The 25,733-nt window shown below is 43.9% G+C and overlaps 1 protein-coding gene across 13 annotated transcripts in view; it reads left to right on the top strand.

Annotated features, from left to right (window-relative positions):
- Positions 1-25,733, top strand: part of LOC110530853 (rho GTPase-activating protein 29) — a 104,772-nt gene that overhangs the window by 56,302 nt on the left and 22,737 nt on the right. For 8 of the 13 annotated variants that reach the window (XM_090182926.1, XM_036986629.2, XM_036986630.2 and 5 more), the window contains 10 exons: positions 5,844-5,940; positions 6,346-6,418; positions 6,595-6,655; positions 9,576-9,725; positions 9,837-9,901; positions 10,020-10,130; positions 15,151-15,231; positions 16,345-16,500; positions 21,587-21,724; positions 21,941-22,113. In XM_090182926.1, the coding sequence (XP_090039052.1) occupies positions 5,844-5,940; positions 6,346-6,418; positions 6,595-6,655; positions 9,576-9,725; positions 9,837-9,901; positions 10,020-10,130; positions 15,151-15,231; positions 16,345-16,500; positions 21,587-21,724; positions 21,941-22,113 (1,105 nt within the window). The remainder of the gene's footprint in view (positions 1-5,843; positions 5,941-6,345; positions 6,419-6,594; positions 6,656-9,575; positions 9,726-9,836; positions 9,902-10,019; positions 10,131-15,150; positions 15,232-16,344; positions 16,501-21,586; positions 21,725-21,940; positions 22,114-25,733) is intronic. The other 5 variants (XM_090182928.1, XM_036986631.2, XM_090182927.1 and 2 more) reach the window with 1 other exon arrangement.

Genomic DNA, 25,733 nt, shown 5'->3' with positions numbered 1-25,733 from the left:
CTGTGTTGATCTAATAAGGACTACTGTGCTACTTGTTATCTACTGTGTTGATCTAGTAAGGACTACCGTGCTACTTGTTATCTACTGTGTTGATCTAATAAGGACTACCGTGCTACTTGTTATCTACTGTGTTGATCTAATGACAACCGTGCTACTTGTTATCTACTGTGTTGTTCTAATAAGGACTACCGTGCTACTTGTTATCTACTGTGTTGATCTAATAAGGACTATCGTGCTACTTGTTATCTACTGTGTTGATCTAATAAGGACAACCGTGCTACTTGTTATCTACTGTGTTGATCTAATAAGGACTACCGTGCTACTTGTTATCTACTGTGTTGTTCTAATAAGGACTACCGTGCTACTTGTTATCTACTGTGTTGATCTAATAAGGACTATCGTGCTAGTTGTTATCTACTGTGTTGATCTAATAAGGACTACCGTGCTACTTGTTATCTACTGTGTTGATCTAATAAGGACTACTGTGCTACTTGTTATCTACTGTGTTGATCTAATAAGGACTACTGTGCTACTTGTTATCTACTGTGTTGATCTAATAAGGACTACCGTGCTACTTGTTATCTACTGTGTTGTTCTAATAAGGACTACCGTGCTACGTGTTATCTACTGTGTTGATCTAATAAGGACTACCGTGCTACTTGTTATCTACTGTGTTGATCTAATAAGGACTACCGTGCTACTTGTTATCTACTGTGTTGTTCTAATAAGGACTACCGTGCTACTTGTTATCTACTGTGTTGATCTAATAAGGACTATCGTGCTACTTGTTATCTACTGTGTTGATCTAATAAGGACAACCGTGCTACTTGTTATCTACTGTGTTGATCTAATAAGGACTACCGTTCTACTTGTTATCTACTGTGTTGTTCTAATAAGGACTATCGTGCTACTTGTTATCTACTGTGTTGATCTAATAAGGACTACTGTGCTACTTGTTATCTACTGTGTTGATCCAATAAGGACTACCGTGCTACTTGTTATCTACTGTGTTGTTCTAATAAGGACTACCGTGCTACTTGTTATCTACTGTGTTGATCTAATAAGGACTACTGTGCTACTTGTTATCTACTGTGTTGATCTAGTAAGGACTACCGTGCTACTTGTTATCTACTGTGTTGATCTAATAAGGACTACTGTGCTACTTGTTATCTACTGTGTTGATCTAATAAGGACTACCGTGCTACTTGTTATCTACTGTGTTGATCTAATAAGGACTATCGTGCTACTTGTTATCTACTGTGTTGATCTAATAAGGACTACCGTGCTACTTGTTATCTACTGTGTTGATCTAATAAGGACAACCGTGCTACTTGTTATCTACTGTGTTGTTCTAATAAGGACTACCGTGCTACTTGTTATCTACTGTGTTGATCTAATAAGGACTATCGTGCTACTTGTTATCTACTGTGTTGATCTAATAAGGACAACCGTGCTACTTGTTATCTACTGTGTTGATCTAATAAGGACTACCGTGCTACTTGTTATCTACTGTGTTGTTCTAATAAGGACTACCGTGCTACTTGTTATCTACTGTGTTGATCTAATAAGGACTATCGTGCTAGTTGTTATCTACTGTGTTGATCTAATAAGGACTACCGTGCTACTTGTTATCTACTGTGTTGATCTAATAAGGACTACTGTGCTACTTGTTATCTACTGTGTTGATCTAATAAGGACTACCGTGCTACTTGTTATCTACTGTGTTGTTCTAATAAGGACTACCGTGCTACTTGTTATCTACTGTGTTGATCTAATAAGGACTACTGTGCTACTTGTTATCTACTGTGTTGATCTAGTAAGGACTACCGTGCTACTTGTTATCTACTGTGTTGATCTAATAAGGACTACCGTGCTACTTGTTATCTACTGTGTTGATCTAATAAGGACAACCGTGCTACTTGTTATCTACTGTGTTGTTCTAATAAGGACTACCGTGCTACTTGTTATCTACTGTGTTGATCTAATAAGGACTATCGTGCTACTTGTTATCTACTGTGTTGATCTAATAAGGACAACCGTGCTACTTGTTATCTACTGTGTTGATCTAATAAGGACTACCGTGCTACTTGTTATCTACTGTGTTGTTCTAATAAGGACTACCGTGCTACTTGTTATCTACTGTGTTGATCTAATAAGGACTATCGTGCTAGTTGTTATCTACTGTGTTGATCTAATAAGGACTACCGTGCTACTTGTTATCTACTGTGTTGATCTAATAAGGACTACTGTGCTACTTGTTATCTACTGTGTTGATCTAATAAGGACTACTGTGCTACTTGTTATCTACTGTGTTGATCTAATAAGGACTACTGTGCTACTTGTTATCTACTGTGTTGATCTAATAAGGACTACCGTGCTACTTGTTATCTACTGTGTTGTTCTAATAAGGACTACCGTGCTACGTGTTATCTACTGTGTTGATCTAATAAGGACTACCGTGCTACTTGTTATCTACTGTGTTGATCTAATAAGGACTACCGTGCTACTTGTTATCTACTGTGTTGTTCTAATAAGGACTACCGTGCTACTTGTTATCTACTGTGTTGATCTAATAAGGACTATCGTGCTACTTGTTATCTACTGTGTTGATCTAATAAGGACAACCGTGCTACTTGTTATCTACTGTGTTGTTCTAATAAGGACTACCGTTCTACTTGTTATCTACTGTGTTGTTCTAATAAGGACTATTGTGCTACTTGTTATCTACTGTGTTGATCTAATAAGGACTACTGTGCTACTTGTTATCTACTGTGTTGATCCAATAAGGACTACCGTGCTACTTGTTATCTACTGTGTTGTTCTAATAAGGACTACCGTGCTAGTTGTTATCTACTGTGTTGATCTAATAAGGACTACCGTGCTACTTGTTATCTACTGTGTTGTTCTAATAAGGACTACCGTGCTACTTGTTATCTACTGTGTTGATCTAATAAGGACTATCGTGCTAGTTGTTATCTACTGTGTTGATCTAATAAGGACTACCGTGCTACTTGTTATCTACTGTGTTGATCTAATAAGGACTACTGTGCTACTTGTTATCTACTGTGTTGATCTAATAAGGACTACTGTGCTACTTGTTATCTACTGTGTTGATCTAATAAGGACTACTGTGCTACTTGTTATCTACTGTGTTGATCTAATAAGGACTACCGTGCTACTTGTTATCTACTGTGTTGTTCTAATAAGGACTACCGTGCTACGTGTTATCTACTGTGTTGATCTAATAAGGACTACCGTGCTACTTGTTATCTACTGTGTTGATCTAATAAGGACTACCGTGCTACTTGTTATCTACTGTGTTGTTCTAATAAGGACTACCGTGCTACTTGTTATCTACTGTGTTGATCTAATAAGGACTATCGTGCTACTTGTTATCTACTGTGTTGATCTAATAAGGACAACCGTGCTACTTGTTATCTACTGTGTTGATCTAATAAGGACTACCGTTCTACTTGTTATCTACTGTGTTGTTCTAATAAGGACTATCGTGCTACTTGTTATCTACTGTGTTGATCTAATAAGGACTACTGTGCTACTTGTTATCTACTGTGTTGATCCAATAAGGACTACCGTGCTACTTGTTATCTACTGTGTTGTTCTAATAAGGACTACCGTGCTAGTTGTTATCTACTGTGTTGATCTAATAAGGACTACTGTGCTACTTGTTATCTACTGTGTTGATCTAATAAGGACTACTGTGCTACTTGTTATCTACTGTGTTGTTCTAATAAGGACTACCGTGCTACTTGTTATCTACTGTGTTGATCTAATAAGGACTACTGTGCTACTTGTTATCTACTGTGTTGATCTAGTAAGGACTACCGTGCTACTTGTTATCTACTGTGTTGATCTAATAAGGACTACTGTGCTACTTGTTATCTACTGTGTTGATCTAATAAGGACTACCGTGCTACTTGTTATCTACTGTGTTGATCTAATAAGGACTATCGTGCTACTTGTTATCTACTGTGTTGATCTAATAAGGACAACCGTGCTACTTGTTATCTACTGTGTTGATCTAATAAGGACTACCGTGCTACTTGTTATCTACTGTGTTGATCTAATAAGGACTATCGTGCTACTTGTTATCTACTGTGTTGATCTAATAAGGACTACCGTGCTACTTGTTATCTACTGTGTTGATCTAATAAGGACTACTGTGCTACTTGTTATCTACTGTGTTGATCTAATAAGGACTACTGTGCTACTTGTTATCTACTGTGTTGATCTAATAAGGACTACTGTGCTACTTGTTATCTACTGTGTTGATCTAATAAGGACTACCGTGCTACTTGTTATCTACTGTGTTGTTCTAATAAGGACTACCGTGCTACGTGTTATCTACTGTGTTGATCTAATAAGGACTATCGTGCTACTTGTTATCTACTGTGTTGATCTAATAAGGACTACCGTGCTACTTGTTATCTACTGTGTTGTTCTAATAAGGACTACCGTGCTACTTGTTATCTACTGTGTTGATCTAATAAGGACTACTGTGCTACTTGTTATCTACTGTGTTGATCTAATAAGGACAACCGTGCTACTTGTTATCTACTGTGTTGATCTAATAAGGACTACCGTGCTACTTGTTATCTACTGTGTTGTTCTAATAAGGACTATCGTGCTACTTGTTATCTACTGTGTTGATCTAATAAGGACTACTGTGCTACTAGTTATCTACTGTGTTGATCCAATAAGGACTACCGTGCTACTTGTTATCTGCTGTGTTGTTCTAATAAGGACTACCGTGCTAGTTGTTATCTACTGTGTTGATCTAATAAGGACTACTGTGCTACTTGTTATCTACTGTGTTGATCTAATAAGGACTACTGTGCTACTTGTTATCTACTGTGTTGTTCTAATAAGGACTACCGTGCTACTTGTTATCTACTGTGTTGATCTAATAAGGACTACTGTGCTACTTGTTATCTACTGTGTTGATCTAGTAAGGACTACTGTGCTACTTGTTATCTACTGTGTTGATCTAATAAGGACTACTGTGCTACTTGTTATCCACTGTGTTGATCTAATAAGGACTACCGTGCTACTTGTTATCTACTGTGTTGATCTAATAAGGACTATCGTGCTACTTGTTATCTACTGTGTTGATCTAATAAGGACAACCGTGCTACTTGTTATCTACTGTGTTGATCTAATAAGGACTACCGTGCTACTTGTTATCTACTGTGTTGTTCTAATAAGGATTATCGTGCTACTTGTTATCTACTGTGTTGATCTAATAAGGACTACTGTGCTACTTGTTATCTACTGTGTTGATCTAATAAGGACTACCGTGCTACTTGTTATCTACTGTGTTGTTCTAATAAGGACTACCGTGCTACTTGTTATCTACTGTGTTGATCTAATAAGGACTACTGTGCTACCTGTTATCTACTGTGTTGATCTAATAAGGACATCCGTGCTACTTGTTATCTACTGTGTTGATCTAATAAGGACTACTGTGCTACCTGTTATCTACTGTGTTGATCTAATAAGGACATCCGTGCCACTTGTTATCTACTGTGTTGATCTAATAAGGACTACCGCCCTACTTGTTATCTACTGTGTTGATCTAATAAGGACTACCGTGCTACTTGTTATCTACTGTGTTGTTCTAATAAGGACTACTGTGCTACTTGTTATGACTTTGTTGTGTGTTTCACTCTTCTTCTTGTCGATGACATCCGTCTGTGTTTTTTAGCTTAATGACCAGGTTAAACTCTACGTCTGCTTTTTGTTGCCTGTTTGCTGGCTGGTTGATGAATGTTGATTTGGTCTTTCTGTTGAAGTTCTCATGTGAGTTCTGAATCACTCTCCAACAGGCGTTAACTTCACGGAAGTGAACCAGGAAAAGAAAAAGGTTATATTCGGCGAGATACACACGTCCATCGACAGTTTGGCATTCACATTTGGCAATGTGTGAGTACGACATTTGTTTACCTTTTCAACACACTTCGAGTGTCTCTTTGTCACAGAGCCAAGGATTTACCAGGGATTGTGGGAAAGATTTACACCTAAGCCGACTAACAGGGAAAAGACCATTACATTTCTTGTAGAACAGTAGATTTAATAAAAAAGGTTCCTATTTACTATGTCACCACAACGTTTTATTTATTTAAACCGAGCATTGTTAGTTGACGGTATAAATAAATATGTTATAACTTTTAGTGTTTGACACTTATCTTTTACACTGTGGTCTTGGACACCTGACATTGTTATTTAATGGCAAAGATATGTTATAATCTTTAATCTCGGATCTTTAGTTTCGTTAATCTTGCTCACTTGACGTTGTTATTTATGCCGACTCGTCCTCTACCTCCTCAGAGTGTCTGACTTCCTTATGGGAGATGTGGACAGCCAATCAGGGTTGGGGATCCCCCAGACCAGAAGAAGCAGGGTAAGCCAATCAGGACTCACACATCAAGGGTTCATTCGGGAAATGCTTGAAATGTCGGCTGAACAGTGTTGAATTGAATGTTTAGTTTACTGAACCGTTTCAGTCGAGTTTATAAAAGAGCAAAAGTGCAATATGTTGGTAGACTATAAAATGTGTGTATTTTGTTTCCTTTCTAGTCTTTTGAGAACCTCTCTGTGGATTCTGGGGGGTATGTTCCAGAGAAGAAAGGCCTTGTGGGTAAGTGTCTCGCTTCACTCATTCCTCTTTCTCTTTCTTTTATGGTTTCTCTTCTTTTCCCCTCCTCCTTCTTGTTTCTCTCTTCTTCTTGTTTCACTCTTCTTGTTTCACTCTTCTTCTTGTTTCTCTCTTCTTCTTGTTTCTCTCTTCTTCTTGTTTCACTCTTGTTTCTCTCCTTCTTGTTTCTCTCTTGTTTCACTCTTCTTCTTGTTTCTCTCTTCTTCTTGTTTCTCTCTTGTTTCACTCTTCTTATTGTTTCACTCTTCTTCTTGTTTCACTCTTCTTCTTGTTTCTCTCTTCTTCTTGTTTCTCTCTTGTTTCACTCTTCTTATTGTTTCACTCTTCTTCTTGTTTCACTCTTCTTCTTGTTTTTCGCGTCTTGTCTGTTCCTGAAGAGGGAGCGCGTCTTGTCTGTTCCTGAAGAGGGAGCGCGTCTTGTCTGTTCCTGAAGAGGGAGCGCGTCTTGTCTGTTCCTGAGGAGGGAGCGCGTCTTGTCTGTTCCTGAGGAGGGAGCGCGTCTTGTCTGTTCCTGAAGAGGGAGCGCGTCTTGTCTGTTCCTGAAGAGGGAGCGCGTCTTGTCTGTTCCTGAGGAGGGAGCGCGTCTTGTCTGTTCCTGAGGAGGGAGCGCGTCTTGTCTGTTCCTGAGGAGGGAGCGCGTCTTGTCTGTTCCTGAGGAGGGAGCGCGTCTTGTCTGTTCCTGAGGAGGGAGCGCGTCTTGTCTGTTCCTGAAGAGGGAGCGCGTCTTGTCTGTTCCTGAGGAGGGAGCGCGTCTTGTCTGTTCCTGAGGAGGGAGCGCGTCTTGTCTGTTCCTGAAGAGGGAGCGCGTCTTGTCTGTTCCTGAAGAGGGAGCGCGTCTTGTCTGTTCCTGAAGAGGGAACGCGTCTTGTCTGTTCCTGAAGAGGGAGCGCGTCTTGTCTGTTCCTGAAGAGGGAGCGCGTCTTGTCTGTTCCTGAAGAGGGAGCGCGTCTTGTCTGTTCCTGAAGAGGGAGCGCGTCTTGTCTGTTCCTGAGGAGGGAGCGCGTCTTGTCTGTTCCTGAGGAGGGAGCGCGTCTTGTCTGTTCCTGAGGAGGGAGCGCGTCTTGTCTGTTCCTGAATAGGGAGCGCGTCTTGTCTGTTCCTGAAGAGGGAGCGCGTCTTGTCTGTTCCTGAAGAGGGAGCGCGTCTTGTCTGTTCCTGAAGAGGGAGCGCGTCTTGTCTGTTCCTGAAGAGGGAGCGCGTCTTGTCTGTTCCTGAATAGGGAGCGCGTCTTGTCTGTTCCTGAAGAGGGAGCGCGTCTTGTCTGTTCCTGAAGAGGGAGCGCGTCTTGTCTGTTCCTGAGGAGGGAGCGCGTCTTGTCTGTTCCTGAAGAGGGAGCGCGTCTTGTCTGTTCCTGAAGAGGGAGCGCGTCTTGTCTGTTCCTGAAGAGGGAGCGCGTCTTGTCTGTTCCTGAAGAGGGAGCGCGTCTTGTCTGTTCCTGAGGAGGGAGCGCGTCTTGTCTGTTCCTGAGGAGGGAGCGCGTCTTGTCTGTTCCTGAAGAGGGAGCGCGTCTTGTCTGTTCCTGAAGAGGGAGCGCGTCTTGTCTGTTCCTGAAGAGGGAGCGCGTCTTGTCTGTTCCTGAATAGGGAGCGCGTCTTGTCTGTTCCTGAATAGGGAGCGCGTCTTGTCTGTTCCTGAAGAGGGAGCGCGTCTTGTCTGTTCCTGAAGAGGGAGCGCGTCTTGTCTGTTCCTGAAGAGGGAGCGCGTCTTGTCTGTTCCTGAAGAGGGAGCGCGTCTTGTCTGTTCCTGAAGAGGGAGCGCGTCTTGTCTGTTCCTGAAGAGGGAGCGCGTCTTGTCTGTTCCTGAAGAGGGAGCGCGTCTTGTCTGTTCCTGAAGAGGGAGCGCGTCTTGTCTGTTCCTGAAGAGGGAGCGCGTCTTGTCTGTTCCTGAAGAGGGAGCGCGTCTTGTCTGTTCCTGAAGAGGGAGCGCGTCTTGTCTGTTCCTGAAGAGGGAGCGCGTCTTGTCTGTTCCTGAGGAGGGAGCGCGTCTTGTCTGTTCCTGAAGAGGGAGCGCGTCTTGTCTGTTCCTGAGGAGGGAGCGCGTCTTGTCTGTTCCTGAAGAGGGAGCGCGTCTTGTCTGTTCCTGAAGAGGGAGCGCGTCTTGTCTGTTCCTGAAGACAAACATTTATACTTATGCAGAAATGTTTTTATTCTATTCTACTGAGCCATTCACTTTATGCTCCTATTTTTATCTGTTATTATTATTTCTTATTATCGTTGCGCTGTAGAGAAGGAATCTGCAGTTAGAATTTAGTTGGACGGTGTAAACCATGTGTATCCCGATACATACTAACTAAACAAATTAATAATTAATGAAACACACTAATTCAACTTGAAACTTGTAGTTCGCTTTATTAGTTATTCTCATATAAATGGACATGTAGCTAGCCTCTGGGATTGAAACAGAGTGTGTTGTACCTTGTCCTCACTTCGTACAGTACTTACATGGGTCCAGAATGTCTTGGTTAGGTCATGTGGATAGGAAAACCGCCCTGGGGAAAAACAGTCATGTGTAATAACAATAGCACGCTATAGCTCCAGTTTGACCTTTCCCCTAGGTACAGATCTGGGTTCAGCTTCCCCTCCCCTAATCCTAACCTTGACCATTTAGTGGGGGAAAATGCAAAAAAAAAACTGACCCAAAATCAGCATCTTGGGGCAGCAGGGCAGCCTAGTAGTTAGAGCGTTGGACTAGTAACCGGAAGGTTGCAAGCTCAAACCCCGAGCTGACAAGGTACAAATCTGTTGTTCTGCCCCTGAACAGGCAGTTAACCCACTGTTCCTAGACCATCATTGAAAATAAGAATTTGTTGTTAACTGACTTGCCTAGTTAAATAAAGGTAAAATAAAATAAATAAATAAAATCTTCTCCGTCCTACCTTGATCCTCCTGTATTACCTCTCCAGGCCCAGGGGTGGCGCTGTCTAAAGAGGAGGAGGTTGACGTGACCCTGCAGAAGAACGACAGCGGGGTGGAGTCAGCTCTGCTCTATGCCAAGGCCTGGTCCAAGTACACCAAGGATCTGCTGGCCTGGGTCGACAAACGCCTGGGACTGGGTTAGTTAGACGTGCACAAACGCAAGGGCGCATGCAGTCACACAGACACACACATATCACCACAACCAACAATCCAATCACACATTCACACTGACTTATGTCTTCCCCCAGACATTGAATGTGCCAAAAGTTATGCCAAAATGGCAGAATCTGCAAAGACGCTCGCGAGTCAACAGGTAATATTTTACATCGATTAAAACATAGGTTAACCCTCTTCAACTCACAGTGCACACATCAACATCAACATAGAATGTGACTACTGATATGTTTTCCGTATGTTCGTCTGGCCCACAGGACTACATGCCGTTCAGAGATATCTATATTTCTACGTTTAAGAATGACATTGAGTACAGCCAACTCCTCCTGCAGACTGCCACTGCCCTGCAGACCAACAAATTCATACAGGTACGAATGACAGTCTTTATAGGGGTCGACGACAGTCTTTATAGGGGTCTGTGACAGTCTATATAGGGGTCAGTGACAGTCTTCATAGGGGTCAGTGACAGTCTTTATAGGGGTCAGTGACAGTCTTTATAGGGGTCACTGACAGTCTTTATAGGGGTCAGTGACAGTCTTTATAGGGGTAAACCACAGTCTTTATAGGGGTCACTGACAGTCTTTATAGGGGTCAGTGACAGTCTTTATAGGGGTCAGTGACAGTCTTTATAGGGGTCAGTAACAGTCTTTATAGGGGTCAGTAACAGTCTTTATAGGGGTCAGTGACAGTCTTTATAGGGGTCAGTGACAGTCTTTATAGGGGTCAGTGACAGTCTTTATAGGGGTCAGTAACAGTCTTTATAGGGGTCAGTGACAGTCTTTATAGGGGTCAGTGACAGTCTTTATAGGGGTCAGTGACAGTCTTTATAGGGGTCAGTGACAGTCTTTATAGGGGTCAGTGACAGTCTTTATAGGGGTCAGTGACAGTCTTTATGGGGGTCAACGACAGTCTTTATAGGGGTCAGCGACAGTCTTTATAGGGGTCAGTGACAGTCTTTATGGGGGTAAGTGACAGTCTTTATATGGGTCACTGACAGTCTTTATAGGGGTCAGTGGCAGTCTTTATAGGGGTCTGTGACAGTCTTTATAGGGGTCAACGACAGTCTTTATAGGGGTCAGTGACAGTCTTTATAGGGGTCAGTGACAGTCTTTATAGGGGTCAGTGACAGTCTTTATAGGGGTCAGTGGCAGTCTTTATAGGGGTCAGTGGCAGTCTTTATAGGGGTCAGTGACAGTCTTTATAGGGGTCAGTGACAGTCTTTATAGGGGTCAGTGACAGTCTTTATAGGGGTCAGTGGCAGTCTTTATAGGGGTCAGTGGCAGTCTTTATAGGGGTCAGTGACAGTCTTTATAGGGGTCAGTGACAGTCTTTATAGGGGTCAGTGGCAGTCTTTATAGGGGTCAGTGACAGTCTTTATAGGGGTCACTGACAGTCTTTATAGGGGTCAGTGACAGTCTTTATAGGGGTCAGTGACAGTCTTTATAGGGGTCAGTGACAGTCTTTATAGGGGTCAACGACAGTCTTTATAGGGGTCAGTGACAGTCTTTATAGGGGTCAGTGACAGTCTTTATAGGGGTCACTGACAGTCTTTATAGGGGTCAGTGACAGTCTTTATAGGGGTAAACCACAGTCTTTATAGGGGTCACTGACAGTCTTTATAGGGGTCAGTGACAGTCTTTATAGGGGTCAGTGACAGTCTTTATAGGGGTCAGTAACAGTCTTTATAGGGGTCAGTAACAGTCTTTATAGGGGTCAGTGACAGTCTTTATAGGGGTCAGTGACAGTCTTTATAGGGGTCAGTGACAGTCTTTATATGGGTCAGTAACAGTCTTTATAGGGGTCAGTGACAGTCTTTATAGGGGTCAGTGACAGTCTTTATAGGGGTCACTGACAGTCTTTATAGGGGTCAGTAACAGTCTTTATAGCGGTCAGTGACAGTCTTTATAGGGGTCAGTGACAGTCTTTATAGGGGTCAGTGACAGTCTTTATAGGGGTCAGTGACAGTCTTTATGGGGGTCAACGACAGTCTTTATAGGGGTCAGTGACAGTCTTTATAGGGGTCAGTGACAGTCTTTATGGGGGTAAGTGACAGTCTTTATATGGGTCACTGACAGTCTTTATAGGGGTCAGTGGCAGTCTTTATAGGGGTCTGTGACAGTCTTTATAGGGGTCAACGACAGTCTTTATAGGGGTCAGTGACAGTCTTTATAGGGGTCAGTGACAGTCTTTATAGGGGTCAGTGACAGTCTTTATAGGGGTCAGTGACAGTCTTTATAGGGGTCAGTGGCAGTCTTTATAGGGGTCAGTGGCAGTCTTTATAGGGGTCAGTGACAGTCTTTATAGGGGTCAGTGACAGTCTTTATAGGGGTCAGTGGCAGTCTTTATAGGGGTCAGTGACAGTCTTTATAGGGGTCACTAACAGTCTTTATAGGGGTCAGTGACAGTCTTTATAGGGGTCACTGACAGTCTTTATAGGGGTCAGTGACAGTCTTTATAGGGGTCAGTGACAGTCTTTATAGGGGTCAGTGACAGTCTTTATAGGGGTCAGTGGCAGTCTTTATAGGGGTCAGTGGCAGTCTTTATAGGGGTCAGTGACAGTCTTTATAGGGGTCACTGACAGTCTTTATAGGGGTCAGTGACAGTCTTTATAGGGGTCAGTGACAGTCTTTATAGGGGTCAGTGACAGTCTTTATAGGGGTCAGTGACAGTCTTTATAGGGGTCAGTGACAGTCTTTATAGGGGTCAGTGACAGTCTTTATAGGGGTCAGTGACAGTCTTTATAGGGGTCAGTGACAGTCTTTATAGGGGTCAGTGACAGTCTTTATAGGGGTCAGTGACAGTCTTTATAGGGGTCACTGACAGTCTTTATAGGGGTCAGTGACAGTCTTTATAGGGGTCAGTGACAGTCTTTATAGGGGTCAGTGGCAGTCTTTATAGGGGTCAGTGACAGTCTTTATAGGGGTCAGTGACAGTCTTTATAGGGGTCAGTGGCAGTCTTTATAGGGGTCAGTGGCAGTCTTTATAGGGGTCAGTGACAGTCTTTATAGGGGTCAGTGACAGTCTTTATAGGGGTCAGTGGCAGTCTTTATAGGGGTCAGTGACAGTCTTTATAGGGGTCACTAACAGTCTTTATAGGGGTCAGTGACAGTCTTTATAGGGGTCACTGACAGTCTTTATAGGGGTCAGTGACAGTCTTTATAGGGGTCAGTGACAGTCTTTATAGGGGTCAGTGACAGTCTTTATAGGGGTCAGTGGCAGTCTTTATAGGGGTCAGTGGCAGTCTTTATAGGGGTCAGTGACAGTCTTTATAGGGGTCACTGACAGTCTTTATAGGGGTCACTGACAGTCTTTATAGGGGTCAGTGACAGTCTTTATAGGGGTCAGTGACAGTCTTTATAGGGGTCAGTGACAGTCTTTATAGGGGTCAGTGACAGTCTTTATAGGGGTCAGTGACAGTCTTTATAGGGGTCAGTGACAGTCTTTATAGGGGTCAGTGACAGTCTTTATAGGGGTCAGTGACAGTCTTTATAGGGGTCAGTGACAGTCTTTATAGGGGTCACTGACAGTCTTTATAGGGGTCAGTGACAGTCTTTATAGGGGTCAGTGACAGTCTTTATAGGGGTCAGTGACAGTCTTTATAGGGGTCAGTGACAGTCTTTATAGGGGTCAGTGACAGTCTTTATGGGGGTCAACAACAGTCTTTATAGGGGTCAACGACAGTCTTTATAGGGGTCAGTGGCAGTCTTTATAGGGGTCAGTGACAGTCTTTATAGGGGTCACTGACAGTCTTTATAGGGGTCTGTGACAGTCTTTATAGGGGTCAACGACAGTCTTTATAGGGGTCACTGGCAGTCTTTATAGGGGTCTGTGACAGTCTTTTTGGGGGTCAACGACAGTCTTTATAGGGGTCAACGACAGTCTTTATAGGGGTCAGTGACAGTCTTTATAGGGGTCAGTGACAGTCTTTATAGGGGTCTGTGACAGTCTTTATAGGGGTCTGTGACAGTCTTAATAGGGGTCAGTGACAGTCTTTATAGGGGTCAGTGACAGTCTTTATAGGGGTCACTGACAGTCTTTATAGGGGTCAGTGACAGTCTTTATAGGGGTCTGTGACAGTCTTTATAGGGGTCAGTGACAGTCTTTATAGGGGTCAGTGACAGTCTTTATGGGGGTCAGTGACAGTCTTTATGGGGGTCAGTGACAATCTTTATAGGGGTCAGTGACAGTCTTTATAGGGGTCACTGACAGTCTTTATAGGGGTCAGTGACAGTCTTTATGGGGCTCAACGACAGTCTTTATAGGTGTCAACCACAGTCTTTATAGGGGTCAGTGACAGTCTTTATAGGGGTCAGTGACAGTCTTTATAGGGGTCAGTGACAGTCTTTATAGGGGTCAGTGACAGTCTTTATAGGGGTCAGTGACAGTCTTTATAGGGGTCAGTGACAGTCTTTATGGGGGTCAACGACAGTCTTTATAGGGGTCAACGACAGTCTTTATAGGGGTCAGTGGCAGTCTTTATAGGGGTCAGTGACAGTCTTTATAGGGGTCACTGACAGTCTTTATAGGGGTCACTGGCAGTCTTTATAGGGGTCTGTGACAGTCTTTTTGGGGGTCAACGACAGTCTTTATAGGGGTCAACGACAGTCTTTATAGGGGTCAGTGGCAGTCTTTATAGGGGTCAGTGACAGTCTTTATAGGGGTCTGTGACAGTCTTTATAGGGGTCAGTGACAGTCTTTATAGGGGTCAGTGACAGTCTTTATAGGGGTCACTGACAGTCTTTATAGGGGTCAGTGACAGTCTTTATGGGGGTCAGTGACAGTCTTTATGGGGGTCAGTGACAGTCTTTATAGGGGTCAGTGACAGTCTTTATAGGGGTCACTGACAGTCTTTATAGGGGTCAGTGACAGTCTTTATGGGGCTCAACGACAGTCTTTATAGGTGTCAACCACAGTCTTTATAGGGGTCAGTGACAGTCTTTATGGGGGTCAACGACAGTCTTTATAGGGGTCACTGACAGTCTTTATAGGGGTCAGTGACAGTCTTTATAGGGGTCAGTGACAGTCTTTATAGGGGTCACTGACAGTCTTTATAGGGGTCACTGACAGTCTTTATAGGGGTCAGTGACAGTCTTTATGGGGGTCAGTGACAGTCTTTATAGGGGTCAATTACAGTCTTTATAGGGGTCAATGACAGTCTTTATAGGGGTCAATGACAGTCTTTATAGGGAGTGACAGTCTATATAGGGGTCAGTGACAGTCTTTATAGGGGTCAACAGAACTTCAAGACTCACAATCAGGTAGAGAATGATCTTGTCTCTGACAAGGCAACAATGTATAATTTGGGTTCAAAGTAATTTGTGGGAAAGTGATGTGATATAATGGAATGTACACTATACTATAGTTGGTGCCTCTTTGTGCGTCCTGTAGCCGCTGTTGTCCAGAAAGACTGAGCTGGACAAACTGAGGAAAGACATCAAGGAGCAGTGGCAGAGAGAACAGAAGAAAATGGTATGTGAGACTTCTGTCCCTCTGCTGTTTTCTCTGTGTGTGTACCTGTATCCTCCCTTTAACACACCTGTCTACCTGTATCCTCCCTTTAACACACCTGTCTACCTGTATCCTCCCTTTAACGCACCTGTCTACCTGTATCCTCCCTATAACACACATGTGTACCTGTGCACCTGTCTACCTGTACCCTCCCTTTAACACATCTGTCTACCTGTATCCTCCCTTTAACGCACCTGTCTACCTGTATCCTCCCTATAACACACATGTGTACCTGTGCACCTGTCTACCTGTATCCTCCCTATAACACACCTGTCTACCTGTGTACCTGTATCCTCCCTATAACACACCTGTCTACCTGTATCCTCCCTATAACAGACCTGTCTACCTGTATCCTCCCTATAACACACCTGTCTACCTGTATCCTCCCTATAACAGACCTGTCTACCTGTATCCTCCCTATAACACACCTGTCTACCTGTATCCTCCCTATAACAGACCTGTCTACCTGTATCCTCCCTATAACACACCTGTCTACCTGTATCCTCCCTATAACACACCTGTCTACCTGTATCCTCCCTATAACAGACCGGTCTACCTGTATCCTCCCTATAACACACCTGTCTACCTGTATCCTCCCTATAACAGACCTGTCTACCTGTATCCTCCCTATAACACACCTGTCTACCTGTATCCTCCCTATAACACACCTGTCTACCTGTATCCTCCCTATAACACACCTGTCTACCTGTATCCTCCCTATAACACACAGTGTGTCTACCTGCATCCTCCCTATAACACACCTGTCTACCTGTATTCTCCCTATAACACACAGTGTGTCTACCTGTCCACCTGTATCCTCCCTATAACACACAGTGTGTCTACCTGTCTACCTGTATCCTCCCTATAAACACACAGTGTGTCTACCTGTCTACCTATATCCTCCCTATAACACACAGTGTGTCTACCTGTCTACCTGTATCCTCCCTATAACACACAGTCTGTCTACCTGTATCCTCCCTATAACACACAGTGTGTCTACCTGTCCACCTGTATCCTCCCTATAACACACAGTGTGTCTACCTGTCCACCTGTATCCTCCCCTCTCCTCCTTAGCAAGAGTCCGAGGCGGCTCTGCGTAAGGCTCGGTGGACCCAGGTCCAGAGGAGAGACGAGTACCACAAGGCCCAGTCCTCAGCCAGCCGCTCCCAGGAGGAACAGTCCAAACAGCTGGACAAGAAGAGGAAACTGGAGGAAGAGGCTCTTCAGAAGGTATGAGGGGAGAAACTGGAGGAGGAGGCTCTTCAGAATGTATGAGGGGAGAAACTAGAAGAGGAGGCTCTTCAGAAGGTATGAGGGGAGACACTGGAGGAGGAGGCTCTTCAGAAGGTATGAGGGGAGAAACTGGAGGAGGAGGCTCTTCAGAAGGTATGAGGGGAGACACTGGAGGAGGAGGCTCTTCAGAAGGTATGAGGGGAGAAACTGGAGGAGGAGGCTCTTCAGAAGGTATGAGGAGAGAAATATACTGATGTTTAATGAGCTGAAATAAAACATACCAGAAATGTTCCATACGCACCAAAATCTTTTTTTCTCTCATATGTTTTGCACAAATTTGTTTACATATTCTGTTAGTGAGTATTTCTCCTTTGCCAAGATAATTAATCCACCTGACAGGGGCAGCATTTCAAGAAGCTGATTAAACAGTGTGATAATTACATAGGTGCACCTTGTGCTGGGGACAATAAAAGGCCACTCTAAAATGTGCAGTTTTGCCACAGAAGTCTGAAGTTTTGAGGGAGCGTGCAATTGGCATGCTGACTGCAAGAATGTCCACCAGAGCTGTTGCCAGAGAATTGAATGTTCATTTTTCTACCACAAGCCGCCTCCAACGTCGTTTTGGAGAATTTGGAAGTACCTCCAACCGGCCTCACAACCGCAGACCGTGTATAATCACACGAGCTCAGGACCTCCACATCCGGCTTCTTCACCAGCTGGATCATCTGAGACCAGCCACCCGGACATCTGATGAGACTGTGGGTTTACACAACCAAAGTATTTCTGCACAAACTGTCAGAAACCGTCTCAGGGAAGATCATCCGCGTCCTCTTCATCCTCACCAGGGCCTTGACCTGACTGCAGGTCGGCATCAAAACCCGACTTCAGTGGGCAAATGCTCACCTTCGATGGCCACTGGCAAGCTGGAGAATTGGGCTCTTTAGGAATGAATCCCGGTTTCTACTGTACCGGGCAGATGGCAGATCGTGTGGGCGAGCGGTTTGCTGATGTCAATGTTGTGAACAGAGCTGGAGATGTGTCATGCATGAGGCAAATGGTGGTCACACCAGATACGGACTGGTTTTCTGATCCAAGCCCCTACCTTTTTTAAGGTATCTGTGACCAACAGATGCATATCTGTATTCCCAGTCATGTGAAATCCATAGATTAGGGTGTGCAAACTTTTTGGATCAAGGGCCACATCGGGATTTTGAAGTTCAACGGAGGTCTGCATTTTTTGGGGGACCAATTGTTTGTTAAAATCAATTTGCGGGGGCCTCCCGAGTGGCACAACGGTCTAAGGCACTGCATCGCAGTGCTTGAGGCAGCACTACAGACCCGGGTTCGATCCCAAGCTGTGTCAAAGCTGGCCGTGACTGGGAGACCCATGAGGCGGCGCACAATTGGCCCAGCGTCGTCCGGGTTAGTAGAGGGTTTGGCAGGCCGAGATTTCCTCGTCCCATCGCTCTCTAGTGACTCCTGTGGCGGGCCGGGTCCGTACACCTGGTCCGACACGGGCACCAGGTGTACGGTGTTTTCCTCCCGGGTTGATCTCTATATTCCTGTGTTACTGATCTCTATATTCCTGTATTACTGATCTCTATATTCCTGTGTTACTGATCTCTATATTCCTGTATTACTGATCTCTATACCCCTGTGTTACTGATCTCTATACCCCCTGTGTTACTGATCTCTATACCCCTGTGTTACTGATCTCTATATTCCTGTATTACTGATCTCTATATTCCTGTATTACTGATCTCTATACCCCTGTGTTACTGATCTCTATACCCCCTGTGTTACTGATCTCTATACCCCCTGTGTTACTGATCTCTATACCCCCTGTGTTACTGATCTCTATACCCCCTGTGTTACTGATCTCTATACCCCTGTGTTACTGATCTCTATATTCCTGTGTTACTAATCTCTATACCCCTGTGTTACTGATCTCTATACCCCCTGTGTTACTGATCTCTATACCCCCTGTGTTACTGATCTCTATACCCCTGTGTTACTGATCTCTATACCCCCTGTGTTACTGATCTCTATACCCCTGTGTTACTGTTCTCTATATTCCTGTGTTACTAATCTCTATACCCCTGTGTTACTGATCTCTATATTCCTGTATTACTGATCTCTATACCCCCTGTGTTACTGATCTCTATACCCCTGTGTTACTGATCTCTATATTCCTGTGTTACTAATCTCTATACCCCTGTGTTACTGATCTCTATATTCCTGTATTACTGATCTCTATACCCCTGTGTTACTGATCTCTATACCCCCTGTATTACTGATCTCTATACCCCCTGTGTTACTGATCTCTATACCCCCTGTGTTACTGATCTCTATACCCCTGTGTTACTGATCTCTATACCCCCTGTGTTACTGATCTCTATACCCCTGTGTTACTGATCTCTATACCCCCTGTGTTGCTGATCTCTATACCCCTGTGTTACTGATCTCTATACCCCCTGTGTTACTGATCTCTATACCCCCTGTGTTACTGATCTCTATACCCCCTGTGTTACTGATCTATATACCCCCTGTGTTACTGATCTCTATACCCCCTGTGTTACTGATCTCTATACCCCTGTGTTACTGATCTCTATACCCCCTGTGTTGCTGATCTCTATACCCCTGTGTTACTGATCTCTATACCCCCTGTGTTACTGATCTCTATACCCCCTGTGTTACTGATCTCTATACCCCCTGTGTTACTGATCTCTATACCCCTGTGTTACTGATCTCTATACCCCCTGTGTTGCTGATCTCTATACCCCTGTGTTACTGATCTCTATACCCCCTGTGTTACTGATCTCTATACCCCTGTGTTACTGATCTCTATACCCCCTGTGTTACTGATCTCTATATTCCTGTATTACTGATCTCTATATTCCTGTATTACTGATCTCTATACCCCCTGTGTTACTGATCTCTATACCCCTGTGTTACTGATCTCTATATTCCTGTGTTACTAATCTCTATACCCCTGTGTTACTGATCTCTATATTCCTGTATTACTGATCTCTATACCCCCTGTGTTACTGATCTCTATACCCCCTGTATTACTGATCTCTATACCCCCTGTGTTACTGATCTCTATACCCCCTGTGTTACTGATCTCTATACCCCCTGTGTTACTGATCTCTATACCCCCTGTGTTACTGATCTCTATACCCCCTGTGTTACTGATCTCTATACCCCCTGTGTTACTGATCTCTATACCCCCTGTGTTACTGATCTCTATACCCCCTGTGTTACTGATCTCTATACCCCCTGTGTTACTGATCTCTATACCCCCTGTGTTACTGATCTCTATACCCCTGTGTTACTGATCTCTATACCCCCTGTGTTACTGATCTCTATATTCCTGTATTACTGATCTCTATATTCCTGTATTACTGATCTCTATACCCCTGTGTTACTGATCTCTATACCCCCTGTGTTACTGATCTCTATACCCCCTGTGTTACTGATCTCTATACCCCTGTGTTACTGATCTCTATACCCCCTGTGTTACTGATCTCTATACCCCTGTGTTACTGATCTCTATACCCCCTGTGTTGCTGATCTCTATACCCCTGTGTTACTGATCTCTATACCCCCTGTGTTACTGATCTCTATACCCCTGTGTTACTGATCTCTATACCCCCTGTGTTACTGATCTCTATACCCCTGTGTTACTGATCTCTATACCCCCTGTGTTACTGATCTCTATACCCCTGTGTTACTGATCTCTATACCCCGTGTTACTGATCTCTATACCCCCTGTGTTACTGATCTCTATACCCCCTGTGTTACTGATCTCTATACCCCTGTGTTACTGATCTCTATATTCCTGTGTTACTAATCTCTATACCCCCTGTGTTACTGATCTCTATACCCCCTGTGTTACTGATCTCTATACCCCTGTGTTACTGATCTCTATATTCCTGTGTTACTGATCTCTATACCCCCTGTGCGGCTGATGTGTAACTAGCTTGTTAGAAGGCCCCCAAGGCTCTTGCGTAGTTCTGAAATAATTGAATAGGTAGATAGATCCACACTCATTCAGATAATAACAGTTGAGATAGATCCACACTCATTCAGATAATAACAGGTTTTGCCATTCCTCTCCCCCTCTCTCTACCAGTACAGAGCCTGTTATTCCCCTCTCTCTCTCTATCTCAGGCTGAGGATGCCAGAGACCAGTACAGAGCCTGTTATTCCCCCCTCCCTCTCTCTATCTCAGGCTGAGGATGCCAGAGACCAGTACAGAGCCTGTTATTCCCCCCTCTCTCTCTCTATCTCAGGCTGAGGATGCCAGAGACCAGTACAGAGCCTGTTATTCCCCTCTCTCAATTAAATTAAATTCAATTCAAGGGCTTTATTGGCATGTGAAACATGTGTTAACATTGCCAAAGCAAGTGAGGTAGATAATATATAAAGTGAAAAACAATAAAAATTAACAGTAAACATTACACATACAGAAGTTTCAAAACAATAAAGACATTACAAATGTCATATTATAGATATACAGTGTTTTAACAATGTACAAATGGTTAAAGGACACAAGATAAAATAAATAAGCATAAATATGGGTTGTATTTACAATGGTGTTTGTTCTTCACTGGTTGCCCTTTTCTCGTGGCAACAGGTCACAAATCTTGCTGCTGTGATGTCACACTTTTGTATTTCACCCAGTAGTTAATATGGGAGTTTATCAAAATTGGATTTGTTTTCGAATTATTTGTGGATCTGTGTAATCTGAGTGAAATATGTCTCTCTAATATGGTCATACATTGTGCAGGAGGTTAGGAAGTGCAGCTCAGTTTCCACCTCATTTTGTGGGCAGTGAGCACTCTCTCTCTCTCTCTCTCTCTCTCTCTCTCTCTATCTCAGGCTGAGGATGCCAGACCAGTACAGAGTGTGTTATTCCCCTCTCTCTCTATCTCTCTCTCTCTCTCTCTCTCTCTCTCTCTCAGGCTGATGATGCCAGACCAGTACAGAGCCTGTTATTCCCCTCTCTCTCTCTAGCTCAGGCTGAGGATGCCAGACCAGTACAGAGCCTGTTATTCTCCTCTCTCTCTCTCTATCTCAGGCTGAGGATGCCAGAGACCAGTACAGATCCTGTGTAACTGATGCAGGGGCCAGGAGGGCAGAGCTGGCCAGCACCAAGACAGACATCCTCACTCAGATCAGAGAACTGGTGACTCAGTGTGACCTCACACTCAAAGCTGTAAGTTATAGTCTCTTCAGAGTATCAGGAGCCAGGCTTGACATGAGTATAGCTCCAGAGTTTATGTGACTGGATGTGATAAAAATGGGTCTGTATATAAGGGTGTCATATATAAACATTGTCAAATGTTGTTGTTGTTTTTTTTAAGGGGCAAAATGCCGTAAATCCTATTTGAAAGCATTCTAACTTTCCCCCTCTCCCTCCCTCTTTCTCCAGGTGACAGTCAACTGGCTCCAGCTGCAGCAGACCCAGACCGTGTCTCTCCCCGGCCACTACCAGGCCCTGTGTGAAAACGCTAAGATGTACGAGCCTGGACAGAGATACGCCGAGTTTGTCCGTAATCTTCCCAAAGATCAGATACACATGGAGTCCTTCTCCGTTGATGAACGGTTAGTCAACTTATACTCACTTACATACTTAGGCTTCGTCTCAAATGGCATTGGAAAGACCTCGCCAGTACACTAAATATAGATTTGTGCTTCATTTTGATTTTTTGGGGGACTTAGAAGTCCTACGTCAAGGTTCACTAAAGGTCAAAGTTTAGTCTTCAGTCATTGTTTTGTTTTCGTCAAGTCCTAACGTTTAACCAGGTGTTTCATTACAGTTTCACTTTCTTTTTTTTTTTCTTTTTTTTTTGAGACGCAAACAGAATCGGAGAGAAAACAGTTTTCAGTTTGATTGTGGACTGGCGCCTTTTCCCTCATCAACTCCCATTGTCTTCCATGTTCTGTTACTGTCCGTGTACAGTAGTACTGACTCCTCACAAAGAGTAACACTATGAGACAGAGAGAGAAAGAGAGCTAGAAGGGGTGTGAGGGGTTTGGGGGAGAGAGAGTTAGGGAGAGAGAGTAGGGAGGGAGAGAGAGAGTAGTAGGGAGAGAGAGTAGGGAGAGAGAGAGAGTAGTAGGGAGAGAGTTGAATTAGAGCCCTTCCTGAGGAAATAACTGTGGAGAGCACTGAATGTAGCACAGTAGATTGAGTGTGGGATTCTGGCTCAGCGTTTTGAACTAGCTCAAAAAGTTCAGCGCTCTACTTGATTAAATCAATGTTTCTTAAAGGGAACATGTACAGTGCCTTGCGAAAGTATTCGTCCCCCTTGAACTTTGCGACCTTTTGCCACATTTCAGGCTTCAAACATAAAGATATAAAACTGTATTTTTTTGTGAAGAATCAACAACAAGTGGGACACAATCATGAAGTGGAACGACATTTATTGGATATTTCAAACTTTTTTAACAAATCAAAAACAGAAAAATTGGGCGTGCAAAATTATTCAGCCCCCTTAAGTTAATACTTTGTAGCGCCACCTTTTGCTGCGATTACAGCTGTAAGTCGCTTGGGGTATGTCTCTATCAGTTTTGCACATCGAGAGACTGAAATGTTTTCCCATTCCTCCTTGCAAAACAGCTCGAGCTCAGTGAGGTTGGATGGAGAGCATTTGTGAACAGCAGTTTTCAGTTCTTTCCACAGATTCTCGATTGGATTCAGGTCTGGACTTTGACTTGGCCATTCTAACACCTGGATATGTTTATTTTTGAACCATTCCATTGTAGATTTTGCTTTATGTTTTGGATCATTGTCTTGTTGGAAGACAAATCTCCGTCCCAGTCTCAGGTCTTTTGCAGACTCCATCAGGTTTTCTTCCAGAATGGTCCTGTATTTGGCTCCATCCATCTTCCCATCAATTTTAACCATCTTCCCTGTCCCTGCTGAAGAAAAGCAGGCCCAAACCATGATGCTGCCACCACCATGTTTGACAGTGGGGATGGTGTGTTCAGGGTGATGAGCTGTGTTGCTTTTACGCCAAACATAACGTTTTACCAACTGTCTGTCTACATCTGTCCAATGTATGTCCAATACCGGTCAAAAGTTTTAGGTATATTCAAGGGTTTTTCTTCATTTTTACTATTTTCTACATTGTATAATAATAGTGAAGACATCAAAACTGGAATCATGTAGTAACCCAAAAAGTATAAAATATATTTTATATTTGACATTCTTCAAATAGCCACCTTTTGCCTTGATGACTGCTTTGCACACTTTTGGCATTCTCTCAACCAGCTTCATGAGGTAGTCACCTGGAATGCATTTCAATTAACAGGTGTGCCGTCTTAAAAGTACATTTATGGAATTTCTTTCATTCTTAATGCGTTTGAGCCAATCAGTTGTGTTGTGACAAGGTAGGGGTGGTATACAGAAGATAGCCCTATTTGGTGAAAGACCAAGTCCAAAAGTTCAAGAACTTTGAAAGTTTCTTCAAGTGCAGTCACAAATACCATCAAGCACTATGATGAAACTGGCTCTCATGAGGACCACCACAGGAAAGGAAGACCCAGAGTTACCTCTGCTGCAGAGGATAAGTTCATTAGAGTTACCAGCCTCAGAATTTGCAACAACTAAAGCAGGAAGTACCAGTGACTCGGTCTATAAAAAAAATGGTCAGATGAAGCAGATGCTAAACTACAGGACACACTGATCTAAAGGGTAGAGCAGCAGCTTTCAAAAAGCTGGACTCTAACCCTGATGCTTATATGAAATCCCGCTATGCCCTCTGACGAACCATCAAACAGGCAAAGCGTCAATACAGGACTAAGATTGAATCATACTACACCGGCTCCAATGCTCGTTTTATGTGGCAGGGCCTGCAAACTATTACAAACTACAAAGGGAAGCACAGCTGCGAGCTGCCCAGTGACACGAGCCTACCAGACGAGCTAAATGAGTAATATGCTCACTTCAAAGCAAGCAACACTGAAGCATGCATGAGAGCACCAGCTGTTCCGGACAACTGTGTGATCCCACTCTCCATAGCCGATGTGAGTAAGACCTTTAAACAGGTCAACATTCACAAGGCCGCAGGGCGAGACGGATTACCAGGACGTATTCTCCGAGCATGCGCTGACCAACTGGCAAGTGTCTTCACTGACATTTTCAACCTCTCCCTGTCCGAGTCTGTAATACTAACATGTTTCAAGCAGAACACCATAGTCCCTGGGCCCAAGAACACTAAGATAACCTGCCTAAATGACTACTCTTGTCCCGTCACTGCAACTCCCATACGGACTCGGGAGAGTCGACGGTCGAGAGCCAAAACACGGTCCTGCCAAGCCGCACTGCTTTTTTTACACACTGCTCGCTTAACCAGGAATCCAGCCACACAAAGGACATGAGGAAGGAAGGAAACACCGTACAGCGTGCATTCGCCCGGCCTGCCACCTCTCTAGAGCGCGATGGGACTAGAACATTCCTTCCCCTAACCCGGATGACACTGGGCCGGTGGGCGGCCGGCTGCGACACAACCTGGGATCGAACCCTGGGTTTAAAGGGACGCTTATAGCTTATAGACCGCGGCTCCACTCGGGAGGCCCTGTAAATTAGGTATTTCTGTTTTATTTTTAATACGTTTGCAAACATGTCTAAAAAACCTGTTTTCGCTTTGTCATTATGGGGTATTGTGATGTCATTATGGGGTATTGTGATGTCATTATGGGGTATTGTGATGTCATTATGGGGTATTGTGACGTCATTATGGGGTATTGTGATGTCATTATGGGGTATTGTGATGTCATTATGGGGTATTGTGACGTCATTATGGGGTATTGTGATGTCATTATGGGGTATTGTGATGTCATTATGGGGTATTGTGATGTCATTATGGGGTATTGTGATGTCATTATGGGGTATTTTGTGTAGATTGATGAGGGGAAAAGGTTGCAACGTAACAAAATGTGGAAAAAGTCAAGGGGTCTGAATACTTTCCGAATGCACTGTACAAGCCAGGGTAGTCCTCATCCTGTTGTTGCTGCTGCTGGGAGGCCTGTGGGCGTCCTAGGGGGAAATATTCTCAAACTGTTTGGACACGACAGACAGAAGTTGGCAGATGAGCTGTATCGACTTCAGACGAGTCCCAAGGTTTCGTAAAGCAGGTCAAGCCATTTTGAACGTGACCTGACGATTTTGTGAGAAGACAGATTTGGTCTGACAAACAAACTTTCACCGCAGATGCTAA

This window comes from Oncorhynchus mykiss, chromosome 8, assembly GCF_057628025.1.
Source record: "Oncorhynchus mykiss isolate SJ-2025 chromosome 8, ASM5762802v1, whole genome shotgun sequence".
NCBI lineage: Eukaryota > Metazoa > Chordata > Actinopteri > Salmoniformes > Salmonidae > Oncorhynchus > Oncorhynchus mykiss.
This window is presented reverse-complemented; position numbering and strand designations above follow the sequence as displayed.